General features: G+C 40.9%; 1 protein-coding gene across 2 annotated transcripts; it reads right to left on the reverse strand.

The window, feature by feature from the left end:
- Window positions 1-2,408: 2,408 nt before the first annotated feature.
- Window positions 2,409-27,409, reverse strand: afg1lb (AFG1 like ATPase b). Of its 2 annotated transcripts, XM_079642812.1 has the most exons (13): window positions 27,253-27,409; window positions 26,758-27,044; window positions 23,688-23,739; window positions 23,482-23,583; window positions 23,108-23,235; window positions 19,282-19,381; window positions 15,344-15,402; window positions 7,218-7,300; window positions 6,418-6,488; window positions 5,486-5,586; window positions 4,438-4,578; window positions 3,704-3,811; window positions 2,409-3,161 (listed from the first exon to the last, which is right to left on the reverse strand). In XM_079642812.1, exons 1-13 carry the CDS (start codon window positions 27,365-27,367, stop codon window positions 3,024-3,026), a joined length of 1,485 nt encoding a protein of 494 aa, XP_079498938.1. In that variant the 5' UTR covers window positions 27,368-27,409; the 3' UTR covers window positions 2,409-3,023. The 2 variants fall into 2 exon arrangements, with proteins under 2 accessions (XP_079498938.1, XP_079498939.1); XM_079642813.1 differs by lacking the exons at window positions 26,758-27,044; window positions 27,253-27,409 and having other exon boundaries at window positions 23,108-23,266; window positions 23,688-23,737.
- Window positions 27,410-27,499: the final 90 nt, after the last annotated feature.

A 27,499-nucleotide genomic window follows, 5' to 3' on the forward strand; every position in this document is an offset into this window, starting at 1 on the left:
GGATGGAATTTTGTATCTATTTATTTGACATTACAATAATGTTTTTATTATTTTAGAACATTATACTGTTATTGTTTTTGGCATGAATTAAATCTCCTGTATTGTATTCCTTGCACATCTGTAAATATGTTTAGGCCCCTTTTTCCTATCTTTTTTTGGGAGATCTTCATCACATTATTCACAGACACCAAGCTGACACATTTGCCCTCTAAAAAGGTCAGACCTTATTGTTTAACCGTGTTCATTGACACACATTTAACCGAGCAGATGTATACGCTCATTTCAACAGCAGTCTGGAGTCTGTACTGTACAGGATTACAGGCGGATAGTCAGTACACGTACCTCATATTGTGTGATGCTTTTTTGTTCCGTTCACATCAAAGAGAATACCTGATGCAGCAGTTTGGCTCCCGCAGAGAACTATAGAGTTAACTGCACACTGGATGTACAGACAGAGGTTAGGATGTCTGAGTGTGTGTGTGTGTGTGTGTGTGTGTGTGTGTCTGTGTTTGTGCAGATCTACTGTTTAAAGCCAACTGTATTAGACTGGGATATGTTTCTTCCTTTAAATCACACTATTTTGTTCTTCTACTAACATATTTGAATTCAGTTTATTCCCAATACATTGAAAGATAATTTGAAGTGTATACAATATTGGTCTACATTGATGATTATTCAGTAAAGTATTGCATTTGTTTCCTTTTGAACCAAATATGAAATGACCTGCCAAGGTTGAAACCATCTTCAATCCTTTTATGACTAAGCCATGTAACAGCTTTATAAAAAAAAATGATTCTTTTTTTTTAAAGGATTTTAACCGCGTTTCCTTTCGAGAACCAGCATTCGATTATTGGCTTCATCTTTTTGAGCACACCAATATCTTTCTGAACCCTATCGATGGTTTTAGGTTACTTTAGAGAACACAACACTGACTTTTATTTGCTTTTCCACCACAGACATTGGGAACTGAAATGCACCTTCTGTACGGCATGTGCAACAGTATAAGTGTCAGCCTTGTCCCCACAGTACCCTGCTGCAGTATCTCTGGCATTTGGCCAATATGTTCTGTGACAAGATAAGAACGCTTCCCCCTACATGCCCCTTTGAGTTTCCATAGTGTTGGGCAAGAACACATTCATGCACCCAAGCAAACAAATACACACACAATACCAAAACATTATTGCTCTTTCTCTTTACCAAAGACACATTTAACCAAGTAAGGGCAAGCAGCCATTAGAAAACATGACATAAGTCATTTACTAGTTTTGTAAAGTGTGCTATCAAATACAATTCTTACAATCTTATCAACATTTAAGGCACGTTTTAGGACATCCTGTGATGTATCCTAAGCCCCCTAATTTAATGTAAAATCAGAAGATAAATTATTGGTATTTTTTATAAATGTTTGTTCCATTTTGTACTAATAAGACAAAGAGAAAGAGACAAAAGGTGAAGTGTGTTCCATCTTCCCTCCATCAGCATGGGGTATCAATACATTGGTCCAGATGGATGGAGACTGCGACCCCTCTAAGCCGGCGTGATTTATCCAATTAAGACAATCACAAAGCATGCGGCAGCCATCTCTGTTTGTGTCTGATGTTTCCCCCAGCGTAATGCTCTGATTGGATTAGGGGCCTTGGCATGGGCGTGATTGATTTTTCTTTAATTGAGAGTTATGGTGGGAGGGCCTTGCTACAGACTCAAGTGCTTTTATTGACACACGTCATGTGCATGCACCCCTGCACACACCTGCAGACACACAGCCATCAACCCCCAGCATTATATATAAGGATTGTATAAATACTTTAGTGGTTTGCACATTTGCTGCCTGGTACAAATGCAGTATCTGGCATAATGCTCTTGTTCTGGATACTGTAGGTGCTGCTCACTGTTCTGACTGTATTGTCAGGATGGGCTGGTCCAGGCTGGAGTGGTGCACTAGAATGACCTCATCTTTACATGGACGCAATAACAAACCATGTTGTGATTGGTTGCCCTCTGCTGCCACCTAAAGGCATACAGGAAGAAGGAAAAAAATATCACAGTTAAAAAAAATCTATCCGCCCTATAATCGTGACTAAAATATGGATGAAAATCTAGGAAGATGTTGATGTTCTTTCCAACAAAAAGGAGATTACCCATTAACCTTTAAATGAGGATACCGTTTTAATGTTTAATCTGCTCAAATTGGGAAGGCAAGATGTCAGTTTCAATGTTGGTGCAAGAGGGCTTCTAGGGAAATTAATGTACCTTTTAAAATTGTGCAATACAATATATGTTTTGCGGGACTGAAGCGTTTTCTTGGCATCTCGTAAAAAAAAGTAAGGAGGATGCTAAGATGCAAAAACATTACATTTGATCAAATGAACAAAAAACTAATGTGAATGAAATGCCACTTTGCAACTTACTTAAGGTTTCGGATCTGATTTATTTTTAATCACACCTGCATGACATTATTTCTGAAGAAATCTGGACTGAAGAATGCAAATTGTTTGAGATTACAATTTGAATAGTGTTATAACGCAGTAGTTGTGTATGCTATTAATTCCCCCTTCCAAGCTGCACAGTGTTAGTAATAGCAACTGTAAGTCAAACATCTTGCTAACAGGAGGCCAAATTAAGAATAGTTCTAGTTGTATCTGCAAAGCTCTTGATATTCATTGATATAATACATAGATCAATATCATTCATACCATTTTAAATTCAAAAGTCAGAGACTGTGTATTTAACCTTTTTTCAACTTTGTCCACTAGAGGGCGGCAGTCACCTAGTCTGAGGGACTCCTCTCTGGAGTGTTTGCCTTGTGGTTCTCACATGTTGGAGGTGTAAATATGTTTTAATAGAATCTTCCACAAGGGGGAGAGAGCACACCTCTCAGCACAGGAAAAGGGTTCAACGCACAGTGCGGACGTCAGATCCAAAATCAGAAACCGGTATGTAGTGTGTGGTGTCGGTAGTTAGTGAGGTACTTTGTTGTCTGGAGGTATGTATGACTATGAGGCAGTCAGCAGGATGTGAGATGTTCATGTTTCCTTTCTGCGACTGCGATCTCCGTTTATCCAGTATGACTCCGTCTGCATCTCCATCAGTCTGGAGACGGTCCTCTGGAAGGCAAAGATCTCCTCCTCAGCCGTGAACAGAGTCAGGTTCTCCGCTGCCTTCTGAAGAGAGGACACAACACTAGAGTTAGAGGCTGATATACTTCAATACAATTTTTATTCAAACATATTTTGGCTAAAGGAGAAGTTTAAGGAGCTGGATTAAGAAAATGAAATTGCCTGTTTCATTCTTAAACATTCAGGATTAGTATGTGTATGAGAGCTAAATCCTCTTTTCAAAATTGCCTTGTTGACATTAACATAGTGTCGGTTAAACTTGAATGATAATGTAATACTTTTATAAGCAGCCATTAAAAATAGGTAAAGGAAACCTGTGTTTTGGATGAAAAACTTCCCTTACCATTAACACCGCTGCAATGATGTACAATGTACATGCACCCGCTAATGCACTATTGACTAACAAACAACCCACTGGTTGTTATTCTCATGAAAGTGCAGCTCACTGTGAGGTGAACTGTAAAAAGAAATTAGTAATGTGATTTTTTTTATTTTATATTTGAAACTGTGCATTTATTGCATATAGAAGATGAGGGTTTTCCTGCCAGTTTAACTTGTTGTGTTGTGTTGTAGCACATGTGATTTACCCCGCTGAGACCCAGGTCATCCAGCAGTTGTCTGTCCCTCTCATCGTCCCCTCCTTTATGGAGGAACAGCTGCTCTAAAGGAGTAGCAGCCAGCAGCACCACTCTCACCTGGGACACAGAGGGGGGGGAAAGACACAGTAATGTCCAGTTTAGTTATATAGGTCACTTCCTTTTGTATTAACAATTACTTCTTCTCATGTAATCAATACTACATCAGAGAAGATAACCATTCAATCATTATTTCCTTAAAATGATATATCTTTGGTCACTTTGAAGTTCCCCTGAGTCAAGTGTATATTGACTCTTTTTATAGATTGAAATTTCCTCTTCGACGCTATGATGAATTTATTAATAAAATGACAGTTCATGGGAAGTGAACCAATATGAAGTCGACACTTGTGGTCTTTTAGTGGTACGATAATATAGTAATATTATTTTTTGCAGAAGAGTATTGGTTTACTATTTCATTTCAGTGGTCTATTCTGTCATGAAACACATTTGTTTTGTTTCTGGGGGGGCATTTCATGCGTTTGTTCTACAATTAACATTAAAGAAGAGAAGGGAAGAGAGATAGGGGGTGACATACAAAAAAGCCGAAAGCTGGACATAAACTGTTCAGCGTTTTAATCCTTGGCCAAAAAGGCAGATTTTAACCTTTTTTTTGTGAAATTACATTTGTATTTTTGTCTCTTTTTTTATCACCCAATTTAAGTTAGGACAGATTGATGGAGCACCTTGTTGTCGTAGAAGTTGTCTATGAGGGTGGTGAAGCGTCTGGCCTGGTCCTTCAGGGTAAGTGTCAGCACGGGAATATGGCGAATGAATACGGTGTCAAAGAACCGAGCCATTTCCAGGTAGTCACTGGCACCCAGAGGCTGAGAAAAAAACACGTTAGCAGGTTAAATTAGCTGCACATCACAATGCAGAGAATAGTTTCACTGTGTCCTTGTAAACACAAACACGCACTAGGAACGCTGTGGTGTGCGTGTTTGCCCTGAAGTGCAAACGGAGCGCTAGGGGCACCTTGTGCAAAGAGCTCGGGCTGATGTTCAGTCCCTGTCCTTGGTTCTTTGCCATTCACGATGATTGCTCTCAAAATTAATGTGCACGTGCCAAGCATATGTCAGATAGAAGAAGAAGCCTTGAAGCTCAGATGCCTGCAAAAGCTCACCGCTGTCCATCAGGCTTGAGACCACACACACACACACACACACACACACACACACACACACACACACACACACACACACACACACACACACACACACACACACACACACACACACACACACACACACACACACACACACACACACACACACACACACACACACACACACACACACACACACACACACACACACACACACACACACACACACACACACACACACACACACACACACACACACACACACACACACAACAGGCTCAACTATTCACTAAATAGTCAATAGACTTGCTTTTTGACATTGAACAGAAAATAGGACTGAGATGGAGGGAAGGTGATTCATTTTTTGGACAATAAGTACACAGAGGAGGGAAGAAACAGAGTGCAGAGGCAATAAAGAGGCAAGAGAGGTGCTTTGAATTTGAGCAGTTTTGATTAGTGGTGAGTGTGCTTTGCTTTTAATATTCTTTGTGCACACTTGAAGAAAAACGATTTACCTGAATATGGCCTGCAGCATTTACTGTTATTGTTGAACTTTTGAAACCATCCTTTTTCAGAATGTTGGCAATGAGGCAAATGGAGACTTGTAGAGAAAACTTTTGTACACTCACTCTGCCACACAGCTCCTCAAAAGTACAGTCAGCGATGGAGCCACAGGTCTTTTCCAACATCACGTCTCTTCCCAGCACTGTGAGCAGCCGAGGGCCCGTGACTAAAGAAACACACACACAAAAATAATCTTGATCCTCATGTCATACAGTTTCTATCATCACTTTTACAATTGAATCAATATATTAAAAGTTGATCTTAGACCTTAGAAGTCAGAAGTCAACTTAGTTATTTATGTCCAAAACAGGTATATACAAATCATCTACACACATGTGATTTGGATAAAGAGTTTCAGATATATATGAACAAAACAGTCTAAATATAAAGAACCCTAGAAAACCTTAAAATTAAAGCGTAAAACTAACCCGGTGGCTGATAGGAAACAGTTCAGCAAAACTATAAACACTTGTCAAACCCTGATCCAATATTTTCAAACTTCTAAAAGTGAATTCATAGTCAAATGTAATGTTTTCTTTAGTTTTAAAGCTAAACCCTAGTTTTTTGGTACATTTCTGCACATAATACCTGCCTGGGCTAAACACCCATCAATACATGCACTATTTTCTCCTTTTGCAGGAAGGGGAAGGTATTAAGAAATAAGCTATCAAATTGTAAGGTTTGGACTATTCATTGGATATGTGTACAAAAATATCACATATTGTCAACGTTATCCGTAAGGTGGGAACAAAGCAACAATCCTAACACAGTGGGTAAATATGCTGTTGCACAACAAACACAATAACATGAACTCCATCGGCTTATGTTTTAAACAATGAAAAAGCTTGATATTTCATATTTATTGTATTTAGCCATCACATCATGCTGCATCAGACTAAATGTTTTCCTAGCCCAAGCAGTAGATCAAAATGTTGATGTCACATCATGAAATGGAGCGAATCTCATCGAAAGTTGATGTTTTCTTTATGTTCCTTACCACTCTTTTGACTTAAGGCCAGCTCCTCAAAAAGCGTATCCAAGGAGGCCTCTGCACCAGGCTCCGCTGTGCTAAAAGAGAGAGACACACACAAAAAGCAAATATGAAATTAACAATGCTGAAATGGCCACATCAAACGATTGGCAGCCAGGAGTGCATGGGAGGGGGTGGTACTTAGCTTTTCACTCCATCAGTAAAAAACAGGATGTTAGGCTCTAAACACGAGCATTAGCCTGAATGCACGTCAAAATGAGATTTTAAAGGGTGTGTGTGTGTCTGTGTGTGTGCTTGTGTTTTAACTCCTGGTAAAAGGGTGCGATGAGTCTATTTACATACAGTGAAAAGACGAAAGCACTTGAAAGCTCCAATACGGCGATGAGCAACAGCAGTGTCATTCATACCTTGTTTGTGTGCATGTGTGTGTTCCTAACAGCGTATATGTAATGAGGGAAATAGAAAACTAGCTTTTAAAGCTCTTCCATTTTCTCATACTCTATTGATTCCTCTTTTATTCTTTTCATGGATCTCTCAAGGTAATGTAGGTCTTTATAAATCTCACAGTCTGCTTCCCCATTTATCCATCTGTTTGCCTTCTCTTTCTGTCCTTTAAAAATACAAATCAATCCAGATGATGTGCAAAAACATTTCCTGTATGTGTGAATGCTTGTGTGCGTGTTGTCAATGCAGATTAATGTTGACTTTACCAGACTTCTTCTAAACATCCGCGCTGAGTCGAACTGCAAACTTGAAACAAATATGTCCATTATTAGAATGTGTGTGTGTGTGTGTGTGTGTCTTACAGGCGGTACAGATTTCCGGCTGCAGCTTTGTCCAGCCTCCTGTAGTCAATCCCAGAGTCAAGACAGATGGTTTGGCAGCACTCCTACACACACACACACACACACACACACACACACACACACACACACACACACACACACACACACACACACACACACACACACACACACACACACACACACACACACACACACACACACACACACACACACACACACACACACACACACACACACACACACACACACACACACACACACACACACACACACACACACACACACACACAAAGATGGTTGAAAAATCAGCAAAGAGCAAATATTAACAATAGGCCCAAATGTGTTTTAAAGCAATGCAGAAAGAAAAGTCTGTATTGTAAATGTTGTTAGGTTAGAGTTGTACTTGTATCTACCTTAATTTGCAAACTGATGTTTTGTTATTCAAGCAGTTCAATCACATTTTCAAATTTTTACGAGTAGTTTATGTAGGATAAGGTTAGAGATACTGAATTGTTTATATGTCTTGTGCTTTTTCAGTCCACATCTTTTTCAGCATTCGGGGCAAGACTCAAATACACTGAAGTCTGTTTGCACCTAATGAAGGAATATAACTGGTGCAAAAGTGTGGCTTGTTGATTTTCAAATAACACATGTTGTTGTGGCTGTTGTTCACAGAGACAATATTCGTTGATAGGGTCAGTTCATTTATTTATTTTTAATAGCGGTGAGGGGATACCCAGAAAATGTTTTTGCAAAACCACCATCTTCTCTTTCAAATAGATCATATTAAGTCACAACTGTGAAACATCAGATTTGACGTATCATATTTCCCTAAAATGTCATTTTTAAAGAACATTTTATAAGGTTTTTTTGATTGGATAATTAGTTTGTAAGGTTTTGCTGTTTCATTACAGACATTAAGTTTATTTATTTGTGTCTTTAATTACTTATATTGATACAGTATATATTTGAAAACATTGCAGTCTCAGTTAATAACATGTGTAAATAAATAAAAATACACCCCTTCTAAATTGATTAATAGGCAATAATAAATTGATCGCCATACTTATCGTTTGAAATTGATTTAAAATATGGGTCTGGACAGATTTAATCAGTGGCACATAGAAATTACAAGAGAAATGTAAAAGTTTAAAATGTGCACCATATAAATCAAATAACTGTTATAGGCTTTCACAGTAGATACTATCTATTAGTTTAGATTGATCATCTCGGGGGAATTAATTTAGATAACGGAGCTTGTGATTTTTATTGTTGCTTCTCTACTGCTCATCCTTCATGGGCAAAGAGCAAATAAAAAAACAAGTGAATCAATTCAATTCAGAAGGCAAGGAGACATCTTTCTCTCCTCTGACAGCGCCGGGATTTTGAGACACTTCTTTATGGTTTATTGAGTCGATCTATTGTTCCTGAGGCTATTCAAGTGTGTTAAAGCAGGGGTGAACTTTTGATGCAGAGTTCAAACTTTTCCAGATAGTGTAAAACGTCAACAGGATTCATGTCAGGGAGTGCACCACAAACTATAATCATCATCTCCACCATTCTATCAAAGAAGAGAAAGGAATTGCATATCATCCCATCCGAGTAGTCGACGACAGCTCCGGTAAATTATGAAATCAGTGAATTTCTGCCACTGGCCTCCTTAAGCTGCAGGATAATTAGTAATCATCACAAAGCAAGGGGACGGAAATACTCTATTCTTCTCCGCTGTCAACTTTTTATCTCCATGTCCGCTCACACAAACGGGGTTCCCACTCTGAGCCAATTGGCTGAATCAGGCTTAATAACAACCTGACAAACTCGCCCTCCCCCACACACAAAAGGGAGGTGTCATTTCATCAACCTACTGTGACCCCACCAACGGGTAAATAGTCCCTCCAAAATGGGAAAAAAAGAAGGAAAACTTGTCACTATCGCCCGCCACATCATTAGAGTCTCAGTTTGTCTTTTCTCCTGCCATCTTCTACTCCCTCTCTTTATCAAGCGTCTCTACCTCCCGTAAAGGCGGCTGATGCCTTTCTTGACGGAGAAGCGAGGTACAAATAGGAGAGAGGAGAGCAGGAGGAATGAAAACACAATCAGTGGTGGTGATTCCATTGGTTATTTATAATCAGATAAGGCTGAGGCCTCGCGGGTCATTACTTGATTATCCATCTTGAGGGGATTGTCAAGTTCTCACTCCTCCGAGATTTTATCCGCCTACTACACATTGTGGTCTCCTCCACCCCCCCCCACCACCACCACGCTTCTCTCTGTCTTCTTGGAAAGTCTCATCTCCAAATGGCCTTTTAGCTTATTCTGTTTATTGTTCTCTAAGGCTGAACAACAACAATCTGATGTATAAACTCTGATAAACACCTGCCAGCTGCACTCAATTGTCAATTGTAATGTTTAAACGCTTAAGCAATTACTAGATTAGTAGATAGAACATTTTGATAATCAATCGAGCATAAATAAACATGAGAAATGGCTGTGTCTCTCTGTTTTAGATTGGTGGGAATTTAGTTAGAGGTAGTTCACCTTGGGCTCTGGGACATATTTTACAGTATGATTTTAAATGTTATACGCTAATCAATTGGTCTATGAATAAGAAATGAAGGAACAGCTTAATAATAACAGATGATGCTAAATTGCAGTCATTTAAAATGGTGCAGTGGAAACTATTCACTGAATTCAGATTATTAAATGTAAAAGTTTGCTGCCTATATCTGTTTTTATCAGATTGTAAATTGATTATATTTGTGATTTTGGAAGGAGGAGAAGCAATGCTGTGCACAAGGTATCTTCGGTTACTACAAAATATATTCATGTTTTAAATTGTTGTTTGGACAATACTATCAGATCTAGAACAAATTTGAGGAGTATTTCTGTAATATGTTTGAACTTTTGACGAACATGAATCCAGTGATTCAAACACAATAATTGTCTGATTTAATTGATAGGTAAAATAATCCAAACTTTCTTTGTCACCCTGCCACATTATCAGCTTTTTGTACTTGTGGTGTGAAACTGGTCCTATGTGTGTAGCTGACTCACAGAGGAGCAGCATGGAAGCAAATTAAAAGTCTCACTACTTGCAGCGATGCATTCAGGAACTCACAGACACAAGAGGGGAGGGAAAGAGAGAGAGAGATGACAGACATGAGAATGAGAGTCTCTTTAGAAGAAAGTCATCCTAACACATGTAGCTCCAATCATGTCATTGTCCAAGCTGTCCACTGCTCTCTCTGGACAGCCGTTTAGCATAAAAACAGAGTGGCTTTTTTTTTTTTTATCTTCACTGCCTCCGCGCCCACTCCCTCTGCGACATATCTTTCTCTATCCTTTACTCCTCAAAAAGTTGCTTTTGAGTTTTTCAAAGAGCGCGGTGCCATTGAGCTGCAACAAAAGCCAAGGATAGCTGACTATTGGGCCCTGATGAGGTCCACTCCCTCATTACCCGGCAGCAGAAAACATTTGATGCTTTTTTTGTTTGGCCCGGAGAATTGACCAGGCCTCAAAGAAATGCGGGGTGGGAAGGCTGAAAAAGAGACGAAGGGGGGAGAGAGGGGGAGGAGGGGAAAGGTTGTCGTTCATTCAACCATGTGTGTCTTACAGCCTTGTGTGGAGGGACAGAAGAAAAGGAGGGAGGGAAAGAGGGGTCGAGAGAGAGAGAGAGAGAGAGAGAGACCGGGGGAGAAAAGAGAGAAAGCTTAAAACACTGCCTTTATGCTGGCAAGTTCTGGACGACTCTTCTGACATCAAAGTGTTTTCACTAACTGGGGATCTGCTGTGTGTGTGAGTGAGTGCGTGGGGGGTGTAGCTGGTGATTTTATTCATTCTTGGGCAGTCGGGGGGGGGGGGGGGGGGGGGGTACGTGACAATGTGAACACCCTAATTACACCTAATGATCTATTCCCTTAAAGTGTGACCGCCTTGGGCCAGCGATGGTTTGTTCTGAGGGGTCGTTCTCACAACCTCCCCCTGCCTCGGCTGCTCCTCTTGGGGAAACATCTTTTGAGTCGGAGGCCCCACCTTTCGTGATCCAGCACCCCACTGGACCCCCCACCCTCAACCCCTCTCGAGCTCTGATGAGGCCCAAAAACCCTGAACCGCCCCCCCCAAAACTCGCTGCTCTACCTGCACCTGGCCGGCAGAGGCTCCACATGTTGGGAGGAATAGTCGGACAGAAGAAATGCAGATGAGCAAATGGCTAAGATACTAAAGTCTCTGCACGAGCTACAATTTAACCGATGTTGAAATACAGCTTGAATTCTACCATTGTCCTATAATAGCAGAACACCAGACATTTAAAGGAGTATTTAGCAATTCACTCCTATAACATAGAATGACTCATTATTGAGGTTTGAAAGTTGTGGGACATTATTATCTCCTTTCCTTTGGTAAAGTATGGTGACAAGGAGACAATAACAATATCCCCATAGATATCACCTTCTGTTTAAATAAGAGATTTCGACCAGCTGCTACTTAACACATTTTACTCATTTAAGAACTTCCCAAAGCAACAAAAGACAATTCTTTATCCTTGTCAAAGCCTGGTGCCTACATTACCCACAATGCAACTCCACTGCCAACAGTTCTTTCAGGGATAGTGATAGTAATGGATAATGTGTACTATAGTCATATATTTGTTCTTCTTTTTAGTATTACTGTGTTATTTGAAGCCCTTTGACCTTCCCTTAAAGCACCAGCAATCTTACTCTGAGATATAAAACCTGTTTTTGCTCAGATAAACAAGTTGGTAAGTCCTTTTATCTTTATAATAAGGGTGTTTTAAAACATATTTAGTAACATAACATGTAGAAAATGGCCGTCTTTGCAGCTGCTTGATGTTACAAATGTGAAAAACGCAGCAGAGTCAATTGTGTTGATAAGAGTGCAACGGAGACACAAAGCATAAGTAAAATAATTTCACGAATGTACACGTTACTGAAGTTAAGAGGAGAACAACATTTTTGTGTTAAGCGATTCATTCAGATTGCAGGTGGCCTGCTTTCCAAATAAACAAATAGAGTAAAGGAAAATACACCTGTGTGCGTGCGTGCGTGATCAAGCACATCTGACACGTGCACATGCGGGAAAACATCAGTCAGCAGCAGAAAATAGGCAAAGGTTCCTGGATCGATTCAAAATGAAGTGATAAATACAGAGCCAGAATCCATTCCTCACGTTCGATAGGAGGAAAAATCAATTTGTTCTTTATTAATCGTTTGGTTTTGTAGGTGCGAGACACTGATGTAAAAGAAGTGAGGTACGCCCTCGAGGCACACAGCGAGTGGCATTAAATGCTCTGGAAGACAATGAGAGTCATCAAATATCAACATCCATTTGATTTGAACTGGCAGGCTGCCGGCTCTTCAAAGGCAGTCCTTCTCACCAAGGTCTTCACTGGAGGACCACATCCCTCTCATTCCTCAATGTTCCTTTCTCTACCATCCTGTTTTGTTTATATATTTCTTTTTCTCTCATCGCCAACTGCACAACCCATAGCAATTATTAACAATGACACAAAAAAAGAGAAGGAGAGTGGATCAAAAGAAGGGTTAGAAACAGCAGGAAACTCAGAGATACTCAAAGTTGCCTCAGGGTTGTTGTCATGTTTCCCCCCCCCCCCCCCCCCCCCTCTCTGCAGCATTGTGTACGCAACTGCAATCGAACAAGCGGAAGGAAAATAAAGTCACTATTCTGCTACCAAAATACAGAGACCTGACCTTGGGTGAGTAAAGCCAGCGAGCAGAGCAGGATAGTAATAGAATAAAGAGCGGGGGATAGAGGGCTGGAGAGAGGATGGGCGATGGAAAGTGGAGTGGAGAGGGAGGACAGTTTGTGAGAGAGAAAGAGTGTCTTAGTTACAATACTGGCAGTGTCCATTAAAAAAAGCCCTTAAACCCTGTATTTTACAGAACTCAGAGCTGTGCCACGGCTACAAAGAAAAAGAAGCCTTAACAACTGAAGAGCTTTCCTGATGGAGTCCATAGAAGAGAACAAGAAATAACAAATGACTTAAAATAAGAGGAAAGACAGATACTTTAAGGATAACTGAAGCTTTCCATGCATAGCATCATTTCTACATTTTTAAGATTAGGAAACGGGATGATTTCTTTGAGGGGGTAGGGAGCTGAGGAAAAAGGGGGTCCAAACTAATCAGAAGTCAATAGTTAAATAAAGACATCAACCCAGGCGGACATAGGCGCAGGATTAACCTCTACCACTCCAGCTCAGGTGATAGGGAGGAGAGGTCAGAGGCTATTTCTTACTTTTCCAACGCCCTCATTCACTGCCTGACCCGCTATAGAAACACACTTAGACAAGAAGGAGCCGCAGCATGGAGGAGGACCCGCACCACCGGGCCCTGCCAGCATTAATTCAATCTATCAAGGGTCAGCTAGTTAGCAGCGTGACCCCGCTAAAACACGCTTTAACTTTACCGAACAGGCCGCTATAGAGAAGCCAGAGCACCCCCCAAAAAAAAAAACACAGACCCCGAAAACCAGATGGCCTCACAAAGGGGAACATGGAACCCTGAAAGAGAGGAGGTAGTGCGGGGCAGAGCGGGACAACAGGCATTCAGGACCTTGATGAGGGTGGATTAGAGAGGGCAAGGGTTCTGCTGGGTGAGTGGGCGGGGGGCAGAGTGACTCCCAGGTTGTTGTGTGTGTGTAGGTTTGAAGATACGGTGAAGCTCTGATGACCCTGAAGCTGGCCGTAGCCTGGGCACTTCAGATCAGCCATGTGACTCTTGTTAACAAACATGTTTTGAGATGTACTCCTTTTCTTATTTTGTAGACAACAACAGTACTCCCACTGAGGTTTGTGACGAAGCATATACATCGTTCATGAGATGGAATAATTATAGTCTTACAGTAACAAACTAGTTATCCTATCTAGTGAGTAAAACATTTTAGGCCAGTAGGAATCAGTCATATTAATAAGTAATATTTTGTGGGGAGAAAATTCAGATGACATGACATCCTCTCATGTTATAGTAAATAAACGTAAAGTATATTTACATAAAGGTGGTGTTCTCCGTTTTTTGTATTATTCATTATGTTTCATTTTTACTAGATGTACCCGAATCTGCTCAGCTGTGATGCTATAAATGATACTTCTCCCTTTACGATTATACTGCATAAAGTAACAATATATGGAGGATATTGAGTTTGTTCTAAACCAAATATATTGCTGAGGTTCTGATCATTGTGCTAATATCATTTGAATACAGGTAGCGTTTTCCCCTCGTCACCTCATGTCTATTATCTTCAATAAATAATGGGAATTTAAAAGCAGCTTCCTTTATTCCGCCATAAAATTCAAGGAGCACTTTGAGTGGTTATTTTCAGTCCTTCAGTCACAAGAGAGCATTTATCAGCTACATTATATTGGCTGAGAGAGTAACTCGCCAGACCTTTGCTGAAAAACCTGTAGGTCTGTACGCGAAAAAAAGTGAAGGAATTATAAATGACATTTATTTGCACTACTAGGGGCATTTTTCTTATGACAAGGCGAAAAAGCACTACATTTGCGGGCAAATAAACTGCTGTTAGATATTACTTCCTGTTATTATTAGACTAAATACCAATAATAGGTGCAAGAATGCTGCCCTCCTCTGCTGCAAAATGCATGACAACAAATTATTATGCAATTATTTATGAACATGATCACTCCAAACACATCAGTGATCATCTGAGATGCAGGCAGGATAATGGCGCTACCTGCTTAAAATTGCAAAGTAGATTTTTTGCTGAAAATGCTAACCACCGCATCGCCCACCACTCGCCCCCCCCCCCCCTACTTTTGAAATGCAAGCAGTCACTCACTCAGCTCGTCCGCCTCTCTCTGATTCACATTACCTGTGCTCACACACACTCTTTCCATCTCTCCCTACCTTTCTCTCTGCGAGTCTTTCACCGTGCCCTGGTATGATCAAAGACAGCTTTGTGACACTGTGTGAGGCATCGAGGAAGCAGAACACATCAAACCACTAAAGAGCAACTTGCAAAAAAAGACAGAGATAGAGGGACAGAGGCGCACATGCATGTGTGTGTATGTGTGTGATAAACAAATGAATTCATTAACAAGACAAGAGAGAGGGATGACTTTGTCTCTACCTTCAGCACGTCGATGAAAGGTAGGAAGGTGTCCCTCTGAAGTCCGTTTTTGTACAGATCTGAAAGAGGAGGGGAGGGCCTGTATTAGAGCTGCTGTTTAGCCTCCTAATAATGTCATTCCCTCGCCGCAGATTGGCAGATAAAGTGGCTATTGATGAACTGAAGGATGGGTGGGGAGGCACGACAAAAGGACTGGGACCAGGAGAGAAAAATGGATTTCTCTACCGGCAGCGGCAGCAACATAAAATTCATTACATTCCCAAACAATGGTGGCGACAGAAAGGACTGTCGCCTTTTCAGAGCGGACAATGTCCACAGCAGCTCGCTGAATAGATGTTTCAATTAGCTCGGCTGGAACAAATTACATCTGAAGTAGCATCCCTGATAGACAGATAAAACAGATAGGGATTCACACACAAACACGGACAAAGACACACACCCACAGACACACAGCGAGGCTTCAGCTTTTCCAGCTGCGAACGTAAAGAAGCTGTCGTTGTTGATGTTTGGGTTTAAGCTTAACTCCTATACTGTAATGGGCTGTGCTGTCTATGACACAATTCTTTTGCAAAGGTGAAAGGAATAGGTAAACATTTTGGGACTTTGAAGATGACGCAGTTATTTATGTGTCGACAAAGACTCCACAACAGGTTGCAGTGTTACTGAATAGGCATGAACGCTGTCTCTCAGTGGCTTCAATATAATTGTGTTCCTCTGAACTGTCGAAAAAATAGTTTGAATGTGCTTTGAGGTGATGGCTTCACAATAACTCTTAATGAAAGGAAATTGTTTTGGTTTCATCTTGGATTCCTAAATAACATTGTAGCACACATTAAGAAAGTGCCTAAGACCATCAAAACTTATCTTAATGGTTATCAACTTAAAATATCTTGCTAACCAATAAAGGCCAGCCCACTTTACAAGCAGGCATTGATTTATTCCCGTCCGTATATTATGTAACTGTCTGAGGCCACGCGACGCAGTGACAAATCAAACCAATGACCTTATACATACAAGCGTTGTATGTCAGAAATGGCACCAATGTGGAACTAAAATAATAAGTTTAGTATGTTTAGCTTTGGAAATGTTACTTACATTTATAAAATGGATTTTCAAGTGTGAATGGCTTTGCCCAGAACTAGTCAGTCAGATGATATAAAATAAGAATAAACGTATGACAGTAAAGGAGCCACTACGAAGGGAGCAGTTAGTGGAGACTGCAAATCAACATCCAATCAGTCCTCTCAGCTTTTAAAACTAAGGTAAATCTAAACTAATTAACACGATATATCCCTCATGTTTAATCCGTACAAAAGCCAAAGTGAGTAATGGGGCTTGAATTAGGTTGTGTCCTGGTGTACATTATTGGACAGGAGCAATGCGTTCCTAGAAGTAGTCAAGCATATGGCCTCCTGTGAGACAGGGTTTTACACTTTACACAAACAATTATTTTATTTGTGAGGTATTGTGTTGGGAAAAAAGCCAGTGTAGCTGCTATTTCTATTTGTGCCAAGCTAACTGGCTGAATTTCATATTTAATGTACAGATATGAGTGTGGTATAGATTTTCTCACCCAACTCAAGCAAGAAAGCAACTGAGCAGTATTATACTATAGATCAGGGGTGTCAAACTCAAGGCCCGGGGGCCAAATCCGGCCCGCGACTTCATTTAATGTGGCCCGCAAGAGCTTGCAAAGAATATAATACGTTTATTATACGGTTACATGCCACTTTACAGAGGCCTGTCCCACAATGCATCTCGTTTTGTGACATGCGCACTGAAGAGACTTGCAATTATTTGCCCTGGACTTCTGCTTTCAAACTTCGTTAGTTATTAGCCAATCCGATAATAACCCAATTCAGAGGCAATAATGTAATACAATACATCATTTAATATATATATATATAATATATTTATATAGTTACAATCGGCCCTTTGAGTGCAACCATAATGCTAATGTGGCCCGCGATGAAATTGAGTTTGACACCCCTGCTATAGATAGATGTTACCGATTTAACTGACAAGTAGGCTTAATAACGGGGGGAAATTAAATGGATTCAAATCAGCTCACAAAGACTATTAAATATTTCACTGTAAATTGCACGTCCAGAAAAGACCATTTATCCATAACCATTCATCCCTCAACTCTACTCAATGTTATTAAACTCCATCCATGTTTAAAACAATGAAACACCACTTTAGTCGTTGTAGCAAAAACCATATTTCTAAATTACGCCTCCAAACACGGCCGTTTGATGGCGGCATCTACACATCAATAAAGGTGGGAAATGTATGCCTTTCATGTCCAGTTGTCTCTTATGGCTTTCAGTGTTCCATTAACCAAGTAATTAATACCAAGTAGGCTCTCTATCAAGTTTGCATGGTTTGGCGCTTTGTTCTTAATAGCTAGTAAATATCAGAGACAGGCTTCTTTGTCTACAAGAGCCATTTTTCTGCCATCCACTTCCTACCCACTCGAGGCATTGAGACATCAACATCTTCCCAGAGAAAGACGTCAGATAGAACATCGTGCATTTATCTTCACCTTGATCACCGCCTAGCTAATTCTTTCTCAGACCTTGCACTGCTGGCAGTAAATGCAACATCAAAGCCTGTTTAAAGGTTGCGTCATGTCTCTAAGTGAGAGCGGTATCAAACGTCTTTTCCCCGGTTATTCGCTGTTAACAGGGTGTATTTGTCGTGGTTCTGTAAATTGATTCTTGCCGGGGCCAATCACCTTCAGATGAAAGTATTAAGTGAATATTAAGTGAATAATGTAGCAGTATGTAAAGTGACTGGGAAATGTGCTGGTTCAAGAGGAGGAGAAGCAAACATTGGTGTTCTGGGAGTATTACTTGTTATTTCGGCTGCAGATGGTGTACTGCTGTAGTTAAGAGGACTTTCGAGGCTGAAGCATTGTACGACGGTGATTTACTGTCAGCCTTTTGCCTTCTCAGTCCTTTAGAGCTTTCTATAAAAGATAGAATTCCTTTCATTCTTGCATTCTCATGGTAAGTAGTAAAAGCTGACCGTTCTTGACAGTAAGTGGTCATTTTTATAAATGTAACATTTTGCAATACTCTTTTCAAAGATAACCATCGCCTGACGACCTCAGCTTTGCTATGTTTTATCAGTCAGAGTAAGAGTTAGGTAAAGCTTTAATTTTGATGAACAGTTTGTAGTTTAAAGTATAACGTTCTTTGAACAACTCATCAATTATTGTCATTACCGTGCAGCACTAAGGTTATGTGCTTGAGCTATTCATTTGTTGGTTTTGTTTTTCAGATTTACATTTTTCTGCTTTCTGATCATTCGAATATCTATATCATTTCATGCACACCGAGTTAAAGGTTTGTAGGAGTTCTAGTAGCACTTTTGTTATCTTTAATTTTCCCTTACTTTATCATTATTTGCCACCAAATCAAACCACAAGCACCTCGCGCCTAAAGTACCCATTTCAAATGTCAAATCAAATGGGTACTTGTTGTGATAGATTAGATTAAGTAAAAGAAAGAAAATAAAATATTTCAGATTTGTTTTTGTAACTGCTGAATAATTGTGTCAAATTATTATTATTATTATTATTATATGGTCCTGCAATATAAGGAAGATTTCATATTTGTTCTGGAGGTTCTAACATTTCTGTTGCAAAATACTTTTTTACTTGAACCATTTCAAGTGTAGTTGCTATGTGTTTAATCAGAACAACTTAATAAACTAGAAGAGCACTGGGAGAGCGCTGACCCCGGCCAACGCCAATCCACTCTAAAATATAATGCGTTCTTCTTTTGCCAAATTTTTATCAAATCGGGCCAGTAGTATTTTGATAAACCTGCTTAAAAACACAAAAACAACCCAAACTGAAAACCTAACCTCCTAGGAAGAGGTAATAAACCAGCTATAGAAGATGACTATAGGTATGGGCTGAGTCGCCGTACCGTCAGGGGGTCGGTTGGAGGTGGCCACCACCACCACTCCGGCCTTGAACAGCGTCTCAAACAGCTGCTTCAGGATCATGGCATCAGCAATGTCGGTCACCTGACAAAACAGAACCAGAGAAGAAGAGCGAGACATTCAGGTGCTGTATAATTTACCTTTTCTCGCCACAGTACGTGTGTGAGTCTGAGGTCAAACCATGCCATCAACACTCCATGTTGATTAGTGTCATTCAGGTGTGCTCATTCAATCCTTTGTGTGTGGTCATGGCCATTCACACTCGCACACATCTACGCACACATACACACCTACACCACTTGAACTGACTGCAAATGGTCACGGGGCGGCCTTCTGCTGGGGACAAGTAGCTGAGGCAAGGCAGCGGTCCTGAGCTAATCAACGGCGCAGTTGTAAAAATGACTGAACGCAAGCGGGAAAAACAAGAGGAAGAAAAGAATGCTGAAAAACGAGCAATGTGAATCCAGACTGGGGTCACAATGGCAGACAATGATTGATAGATGTTACACAAAGAGGACAATTCGACAACCTACACAAGGCTATAATGCATTACATTGCATTTAGCTGATGCATTAGCTATAATGCATACATACGATTCAACTGTACGCTCCTTTTTATTTATCGACATCATTTCCATCAGTCCACAATAAACAGTGAAACAAGGACGTTCATGAGTCTGTTCGGCTGCTAAGTGAAGAGCTCTGACCTTTCTATTAGCAATCCAGTGCTCTCACTTTTGTTCTTATACTCTCATATCTCTCTCTTTAAAAGCCGCATGTATAGAACACCTCTGATTAAACCCGATGACTGACTGATGGGCATATTGTAAAAGCAATGGAATTATTTTCCGATGTTGCGCATACTCACGCTAATTGTTGTTTTTCTCGATACAATATGACATCAACAAATCCACTAAGCTAAGTGACCTTCCTTTGCAACATGATTGCTGTAGGAAGGTTCAAATTATGAGGAGGAATAGTATGCCATTATACCATGTGTGTTTTAAGCAAATTGAGAGGTACATTACGAGAGATACAGTTACGTTGCTATTATCTTAATGAAAGGAGACCTTTTTAAGATGTCTTTAATAAAAGGAGACTTCTGTCCCGCCCTCTCCTCTTACCTACTCTCCTGTATATAACAGGCACTCCTGATGGCCATACCCACGACATATGCCTCCTTTCATACTCTGGAGGGTCTTCTGCTTTTGCATATTAGCCCCACTGCCCTTGCCAATACTTGATTAACATTTGTGTTAAAGCCTTGATTTCACTAAGGAGAGGTGGCTAGGGGCATCAAATTAGTGTGTGTGTGTGTGTGTGATTGTGTGTGTGCGTGTAATGAGAATCAACAGAAAGCCAAGGCTCTGTGTCTCTCTGAAGGGGCCCCCATTTCCTCCGACCGCAGGATTTTATTTTCATTTCAAAAGAATCATTTAAAAATGACCTTTTATACAACCTGGATTTGTTTATTCATGTGCCCTCAACATGGGCATAGTATGAGGGGCAATATTGATTGCTGAATGAGAAGGGGGAGAGGGAAAGAGAATGGGTACCCACAGAATGAGAAAGGTGGAGGGGACTGATGTAGCACTTGTGGAACACAAAAAATAATGGTGCAATCTCCGTCAGCCAATGCCGATATTCAAATGAGCATCCAATTACTCAAGCGGCTGTCAGTTTACAGCGAGGCACACGGGTGCCAAATTAAACCTCTTTTGATGTTACACCTCTTTATGTACACAACCTATGAGCAATTTCACAGAGGCAGCACGGTGACTGAGGCCCTGAGACAATGACGCTCAAGCGTTTTCTTCTCACTCTTCTTCCTTCTTCCTCGCTCTCTTCCCATCTTCCCATCTCGGACCTCTCAATGGCGAGTATTCATTAGGGGAGCCGGGCGGGGGCCGTAAAAGGAGGGAGGGGGGCTACAAATTACTGATAATGGCACGGCGCTAATGAAGAGAATGGAGAAATGTCATTAGCATTTAAGAGGATAAGATCCATCTGACCCGCCGCCGCCAGTCGCTTTCTAGCTCCACTCACTTAAGGAAGCAGGAGAGTGCGACTGATACCCAGAGCCTCATTTGCATGGCTGAGTGGAGGAGGATGCTGATTGGTATAAACCCCCCCCTCCCTTCCACACCCCCCCCCCAACCTTGCAACCTCTTGTTTATGCATCACAAACAACGTGCACATGTCCGCTTGTTTCCCCTCCATTCACCGGTAGCAACAGTCGACAAGCGGAAACAGCAGAGCTGGCGACAGCAAACAAAACAAATCAATGAGAATGCAACAACAGCGCCGCAGTTTAAAATGTGAAAGACGGGCGGATGAAAGGAGCAGCTCTTGATCCTCGCAGATGCATAGAGAGTGATTAAAGAGAGCAAGCGCACTTTCTGTGACCTTTGACCTGCTGGCATTAACTGTAATGATATCAGTAAGGGGAACTACATTGTGCGGCTCACAGATGTGTTTGGCTAATGATAGAGAAACAAGCACACGTCTTTCTTTACTCACTGAATGACTAACTACCTTACAGAGAAGAGGGAGAGCTTCAGTAGTGGCTCTCTCCTTTGACACCAAAGGGTAGAATAATGAGAACTACTGCAGCACTAATGGCTGAAGATTCCTTTTATTTGTGTGAATCCAGTGTACACAAACTGCAGGTGACTTGGTTGTAACTGATGAAGCAAACATGTGCATAAACAAGCAACAGGAGCAGATTTGCTGCATTTACAACGCAACACAATATTACACATTGATACGTGTAACATTACACATGTATGTACTAGTACTGTACGAGTAAGCTACTACTGGGGAGAGCAAATGTCTCATTGATATTGGAAGTCATTATGCTATATTTCAAAAGGCCACTAGGTGTCCCCAGTCCTGTTTCTGTGGGGGAACACAGATCAGAAGCATCCAGTAGTTCAGACAGGATACTGGTTTAAATGAAACACTAAAAGTGATCACAGCTTGAACACATGTTTAACTTGTTCTTCTGACCAAGCAGGAAAGAGGGGCTACCTATAACTACAACACAAAAATAAACACAATGTTGCATATCACTTTGTTTGCTTCCTTTGATATTTAAAAATCTCTGATTTACTGTGTTTATTACCAACATCTTATTTCCTGTTTCTTTGTGTTTAGTTCAAATCTGTAACATTTGCTGGAAATTCCCCTGAATATTGAATAAACTAGTAGCTAAAAACTTTTAGAAAAAATATGCAATATCTGTCAATATAATGTAAAATAATAACTTCTGTTTGACTGTTGCAAAAAAAGTGTTTTGATCTGGAATAAGAATATTACTTTTTAAACATGACATTGTTTAAAACAGTAGAATTATTTCGTACCTTGCAAACTTGTTAAACCTTTATAATGCCTTAAGATATTACTTATACTTTTGACTCACAATGCCACAAAATATGTTTTTACTTTAAATCTTTGGCGCTCTATGGGTATTCATCTTAGCCGAGGGTATTTTTTGGTATAACATTCCAAAGCATCAAAACGCCATTACTTAGTACTAATGTTGGTGTAGTACTTTTTAAACCAAATGTATGCAGTTGATGTTTGCTTCTTGTCGCTAATGTTCAAGCAGTTTATTTTTTTTACACACACACACACACACACACACACACACACACACACACACACACACACACACACACACACACACACACACACACACACACACACACACACACACACACACACACACACACACACACACACACACACACACACACACACACACACACACACACACACACACACACACACACGTAACAAACTCGCTCACCTGAAACTCGTCAAAACACAAGAGGCAGGTTTCGTCGCTGATCTCCATGGCAACCGGTGATATGGGGTCATAGGTGAACATTTTCCCTAGCCGTCGTTTTGGCAGGCTTTGTTTCCTCCGGTGAATCCCTTTAAGCAGCACACAAACGTCAGGCGCATCCTAAAGCACACCTGCATCAGCAACTCAATGACAATACTGAATAAAGCAGTAATTTCACCTGTGTGCATAATGGTAGACAATTAGCAGGAAGGCTTCAGGACAAACACAGAGATAAATATAGGATCTCCAACGCATGAGGAGTCAGAAAACTTCCATAAAGTCAAGCAAGCAAACCTTCAGCAGTGAGCGTCTTGGAGTGGGAGGATAATACTAACTTTTGTGGATGTCCAGCATGAAACCGTTGAAGTGGACTCTCTTTTTACGAGTGTTTTCCACACTGGAGTAAAACATATCCATGAGCATGGTCTTCCCTGTGCCTGAGAGGGATACAGAAAAGCATGATTATAACTTCCTTGAAATCTTCCAGAGATGAAACTCCTTAGATAATATCATAGTATATCTATTTATTTTGAGACCTTACCGACATCTCCATAGAGGTAAAAGCCTGTGGGTGTGGGAGGAGTGGGTTCCTCCTTTAAAGGGAAAATACAGGAAGGAAATGAATAAGTATGTTTTTACATTGTATCTTTACCAGCTGCTTGCCATCATAAACAACAATGCACAACAGTTAAGCATAAAATCAATATGGTTATGAAAAATGATTGCATAAATGCCGTATTAGAAAGGCACAAAACATAATAGCTGTTGACCTACATAAACGTCGTTATATTCATTACCATATAAGACTGAATCATCGTTTAATAAACAAAGTATGCTGAGCCATTAAGCCACCACTACAGTGTGAGGTTTCACATTCTCCAGACTAGCCCAGTGCAGGGGAGGAAGACAAAGGGGATCTAATCAACAAGACAAGCCAGGGTTCCCACGAAATAAAAGCATCATCAGAGGAACAATAGGGGGATTTGTCAGACAAAACGGAGAGGACTGGATGAGGCTCCATACGAGATGGAGTGGACTTGTCTGTGCAGCCTGTTTAGCGCTGCTAATTGTGATACGGTACTGTTGCATTGAGGTGCTGCTGGAAGTCATTGTGCTGCCTGCCTCCCATCATCAAAAGGTCCTTGCTTTAAAAAAACGTATTCTGTGTGACCGAGCTGAGAATATCGCATAAAGCCAATATCTCTAAAGAGGGCCGAAGCCATGTTGACGTCATCAGTTTACTCATGACATGTAACGATAAATTAGAGCATATTTTTTAGTATATGAGGAGAAATGAGAAATGTTTAATACAGGGTTCAACAACAATGTGGTTCAAGATTGTCCATCTCTGTAACCGGGCAACGGCAAATAGCTTTGGAATTAACTGAGCACTGAATGGAAAGGTTTGTCCTCTTAAAATGTAATTTAGCAAATATTTCATGAAGACGGTACTCAGTGTGTCCAATGCGCTCGGTGACCACAGTACAAGTAGCACTTGACTTTGGTGAAAGCAGACAATGGCCAATTGAAAACTAAATGAAAAAACAAACTTCTTACCCATCCTCTCTCTCACTCTGCCCTCTCCCGGCTCCTCCCCTCTCCCCCCCCCCCCCCATCCCTGCCTGTCCTGTGCTGGAGTGAAACACTGGAAGAGCAACAAGCCTTTCCTGTCTGCTCTGGCATAACAGTGTGTGACTTCTCCCTGACTTCCCAGGCTGCCCTCTGGCATGGTGGGGCAATTGTCAGTGGTGGCTGGAAGCCATTCTGCCACGGCAGAGTGGAGAAAGACAAGGCCGTCTCTCAGCCACTCTGTCTAGTTGAGCTGTGTGGCCTTGTCTCACCTCCTGGAAGAGGGTGCAGACTGGCACATGAGTGGAAAGTTCACATGCAGGACATAAACATTTTGGTTTTGAAATGACTTCAGGAGAACTGCGTTTGATCACATCTACAGACAGATACGTTGTGTCTCTCACTCAGAAGGTTCATGGGAGTGAGGTTTAAATTGTACAACTGTCCTGCTGGAGACCGCCAGTGTACAGGAGGACTGCATGATGCAGGTCTGACTTGAAGAGGGTGGCGCCCTTTAAACAATGGTCCATTGTTGGCCGGCCATCCGCAAAACCACGCCACATTGGGTGAATATTAAGTCAAGTGTACTCTCCTCACAGACTTGGTCAGTTAGTTAGGACAATGGCGGTACTTTCACAGAGAGAACAGACACCGAAAGGACAGTGGTATGACCTGATTCAAGCCAGAATAATTGCATAAGTACTCCTGTCAGTGTGTATGTGTGTTTGTGGGAGACAGAGCAAGAAATAAGGTGCAAAAGGAGAGGGGGCGGCGGTGTTGATAGCCTAACACCAAAGTATTTGTCAGAGTCCCGAATCAAAAGCAAAAAGGACAAGAATGGCCCAAACAATGGGGATCCCCTCATTACTGCACTGGGACGGTGAGAGAGTGAGAGGGGTGCCGGGACCAGCCCAGCAGGAGGTCTGCCCTGCTGCCTTCCAAAATCTCTGCCTAACCCTATGTGTCTGTGCCAGCCAACCAACAAAACAACTCCCACCACCAAATACTAGACAGTCAGCTCCCCTGACCTAAAAACAACAACAGCCCCCTACATTACGCCGTTCCAAGACTCACATACACAATACACTTCCCAGACCCCTACCCTCCCTTTGACCTGAGCCCCATGGCCACCATCAGTGATACAACTTGTGTACAGTGCAGTGAACTCTGTGAAGTCCCTCCATATGTTGGACGTCAACAGGGCTTAATAACAGACTGAGAGTCCAGATGCCCCACTGTAATAGGCTTTAAATCCATGCTGCTGTACAAATTGTAAACTGTGTCCAAAATCCCTCATTATTTTCTACCTTATTTTCTACCTCAAAAAAGATCTGCAGCATGTATGCTACTTCTTCATTTTAAGTCCAAACAATTCAGAAGTGCCCAAAATCTCAACTGAATAATCCTATTGAGTCTATATCAAATACAGAATAGTATTATATAATATTAGTCAGGTTTTAATGGCACTACTGTCTTGCATGACAGTTTACGGTTTAGATTGACAATTAAAAAAACCTACTCAAATCAGATCCACTTACGTATTTTTCCTCAACCTTTCAACCACATCACATGGTCTTCATGATAGGGAGGAGTTTATTTAGTTGTAACAGAGATGGATCCGTTGATATATTGGTGAAGTACCTGTTTTTTTTTAAAACAGTTGCTCAAAGTGTATGTCATCAGGTGCAAATTCGTGAAAACTGACCAGACTCCGCCTGCTGATTAAGACCATATCTTAGGCCATAATCCCATTGTATTTTGTTTATGTATGTATGGTATTTGTGGACATACATTTTTGGATGTATTTTCTTTAATATTTTACATTTTGTTTTTGAAAGAGTCTCATATGGACAGGTGTTATTAAGACTAGCAGGAAATTGGTTGCTTTATGAAATTGTGGATACTAGATGTTGGTTTTGATAAGTTGTCCACTATATTTTGGAGACCAATTGCATGTCAGAATCTAAATTCAGAAGGGCAATCAAACAAGTATGAGAGTAATCATTATCCGACCATGCATCATTACGTATAAAACGTCAAACCTTTGCAGTTGATCCACCATATTTAACGTTTGGAAGTTGACTGTTGTCATCTTTTGAGTTTAACCTGGTTGGGGTTGGGTTCAAGTAGATGCTGTTAGTGTAGTTATTCAGATTGTGCTTCAGCAAAGCCAGCTGCTGTAGGACGTATCTCTGCTGAATGTCTTCCTGCAGGGAGCCACACTGAACAAGGTGGTCATACTGTCCACTGAGGGCACACGTTTTTGCTGCAGGAGGCTCGGAGGAGCAGTGTGGTGCGGACAAACTGCATGTCCTCCAGCCAGTGTAACCTTGGAGCATAAAAGCAAAAGCTGTTTTGTAAAATTCTCTGTAAATCGTTACCTTAAGACTGCAAGTATACACGGATTCTGTCAATATTTAAGTAAAACGTCATAGGAAGTAAATAGAAGTCGAGTAATTCAGAGGTTTAAGACTGTTTATTTTTAAAACACGACAACCTGAAAATAATTTATTACAACATGACCGAGAGACACATACCCTTTCCAGTGAAAAATGCTGACCCTCGGAAAATTCTCCTTGAAGTCAGAACAGTATTTTTTAGTAAACATTGTATTGAGAATCTCGCAGCTGCAGGGACCCTGTACGCAGCCATGATGTTTCAAAACTCAAAACTTTATTGACAATCAATTGACAAACATAAGCCACATGACACAGGCATGGCAGGATAGAGCTTGGGTATCTAACGGGTATGTAACTGTGACTAATATTATTAGATATAACCTGG

The sequence above is a fragment of the Notothenia rossii genome (assembly GCF_949606895.1).
Source record: "Notothenia rossii genome assembly, chromosome: 8".
Taxonomy (NCBI): Eukaryota; Metazoa; Chordata; class Actinopteri; order Perciformes; family Nototheniidae; genus Notothenia; species Notothenia rossii.